General features: G+C 60.5%; 1 protein-coding gene across 1 annotated transcript in view; it reads left to right on the top strand.

Moving 5' to 3' along the window:
• ATP6V0D2 (ATPase H+ transporting V0 subunit d2) overlaps positions 1–2,099 on the top strand; it is a 27,421-nt gene extending 25,322 nt beyond the window's left edge. Inside the window, exons 6-7 of the mRNA XM_011375931.2 lie at positions 835–912; positions 1,661–2,099. Of these exons, the coding sequence (XP_011374233.1) occupies positions 835–912; positions 1,661–1,822 (240 nt within the window). The 3' untranslated portion in view covers positions 1,823–2,099. The remainder of the gene's footprint in view (positions 1–834; positions 913–1,660) is intronic.
• The last annotated feature ends 8 nt before the right edge of the window (positions 2,100–2,107 follow it).

Genomic DNA, 2,107 nt, shown 5'->3' with positions numbered 1-2,107 from the left:
AGAGTCCACAGAGCAGGTTTCCTGACACAGTGCGGAGTTCTCACAAGTTACGTGACGCGGCTGACACAGCGGTCCTTTCCGGGGCCCAGTGGGCAACCTGTCTGGAACACGGGGAGAATGTGGACTTAGCGGGGTACAGCGCCGCCGAGGCTCGGGGGGCAGTGGGGATGGAGGGAGATCGGCCCTGCCCTTGCACGTGCAGCCCCCAGCTGCAGGGCCGTGGGCCGCATGCCTCGTCCAGCTCCCTTCCTTCTGGCTTGGGGACAGACCGTGCAGAGCCTCCGGGCAAGTCCTCCAAGGCTGGAGGGGCGCGGCCCTCATCCCCCTGTGGGTTTCTGAGGCCCCGTCGGAGAGCGAGAGTCAGCCAGCGACGCTCGAACCCCTGCGGCATCGTGCATGTCATTGCAGGAGGCTCTGTAGCGCGATATTAAAATCTGAGCTTCCCCCCAATGTCCACCTCGTCCACACTTGAAATTCCACGTGAATTTTATCAACTGTCACCTCAAAGAGCCTGAGTCCACGCCAACCAAACCCCAGGCCGTGCTGAGCCTCTGTAAGGTGGCAAACGAGCCCTCAGGGCTGCAAGTGGAGATGAGCTCAGTGTAGTGTGCCCTGGGGGGGGAGGATCCCGTCCTGCTCCTGTCACCCCAAACCCTGCTTCCTCGGGAGGCCCAAGATTTACCTAAACACACGCCCTTCTGGACAGCGTTTGTTTTTTTTTGTTTGTTTGTTTGTTTTTAAATAGACGCACAATTTCTATATGGTTGGGAAAACATCTTCATGTTTACAAGAAATAAGAATTTGTTGGGAAATAGTATCCCGTCTTCTCTGCAGGTGTACAAGCCTTTGTTCGAGGCGGTGGGTGACGGCAGCGGGGGCAAGTCGCTGGAGGACGTGTTTTATGAACACGAGGTACGACACACGGGGAGCACCACCCGCGTACACGTTCCCTCACTCTGGGCGTCAGCGAGCTCTGTGCCTCGGAGGGCCCTGTGGTCCACGTACGGTGGCGGCTCGTGGCTCTGTCCCGCGCTGACCCGCATGCGCGGCGGCACTCTGGAGAGAAGGCAGCTCTGCCAGCATCTCGTGGAGGGACGACGCCGGGTCTCCCCACGACTTCGTGAACTGCCCTCGTGATGCCGCCCTGTCCTGGTCTGACATTTCCATCCGCTCGCTAGCGTCTGTGACAGAAGGAAGTAGAGACAGGCGTGGCGGTCCGTGCATCGGGTGAGTTAGAGTGCCACCCGACCACCGCGAAGGAGGCCGCTATGGAACCCGCCGTCAGCGGGAGGACCGGGCGTCCGCCCTGAGCCCGGGGGCCTCCGCTCCCTGGCCGCTCTGCTTGACATGCTCAGAGTGGCATGAGGGACTGGGTCCCTCTCCACCTTCTTTGGAAACGAAAAGAAGGCAGGGATCGTTCCGTTTCAGACCCGACCCCAGTAAAAAAAAAAAGTTTTCGAAAAATTTTCTTCCTTCACTTCTCTACCTTCTGCAGAAAACACAGACACACGCACGCGCGTCCGAGACCCTCGCGATGCCGTGTGGACTCGGGGGTCGCGGGGGGTCGCGCCATCCGGTTTGAGACGCCTGCCCCGGCGTCCGCCTGCGCGGCACGCGCCACCTAGGCCGACGGCCCACGCTGCTTCCCATCCTTCCGCAGGTGAGGATGAACGTGCTGGCTTTCAACAGACAGTTCCACTGCGGCGTGTTCTACGCGTACACGAAGCTGAAGGAGCAGGAAGCGAGGAACGTCGTGTGGATCGCGGAATGCATCTCGCAGAGACACCGGACGAAAATCAACAGCTACGTTCCCATTCTGTGACCCGGGCCGGGGGGCCGGGCGGCGGGGGTCCCGGCGCGGAAAATCGCCCGCGCCGGGAGGAGGTAGTTGAGGGAAACCCGGGGCCGCGTCGCGTGGCCCACGTCGCACAGAAGCTGCGTGGCGAAGCGCCCTTTGCCCCCGCAGCCTTCGATCTCGTCCGCTCATCGTCGCCAGCCCTTCGATGCGCGTTTTAATTAGCCCCTCGGGGCTCTTCCTATGCTTATGTTTTGTTGCGCTAAGAATCAAATCTAATAAAAGCGTTTGCTGCTTTTCCCGCTTCTCAGG

The sequence above is a fragment of the Pteropus vampyrus genome, unplaced genomic scaffold (genome assembly GCF_000151845.1).
Source record: "Pteropus vampyrus isolate Shadow unplaced genomic scaffold, Pvam_2.0 Scaffold280, whole genome shotgun sequence".
Taxonomy (NCBI): domain Eukaryota; kingdom Metazoa; phylum Chordata; class Mammalia; order Chiroptera; family Pteropodidae; genus Pteropus; species Pteropus vampyrus.
Note: the sequence above shows the minus strand (reverse complement) of the source record. Positions and strands in the feature narration are given on the sequence as shown.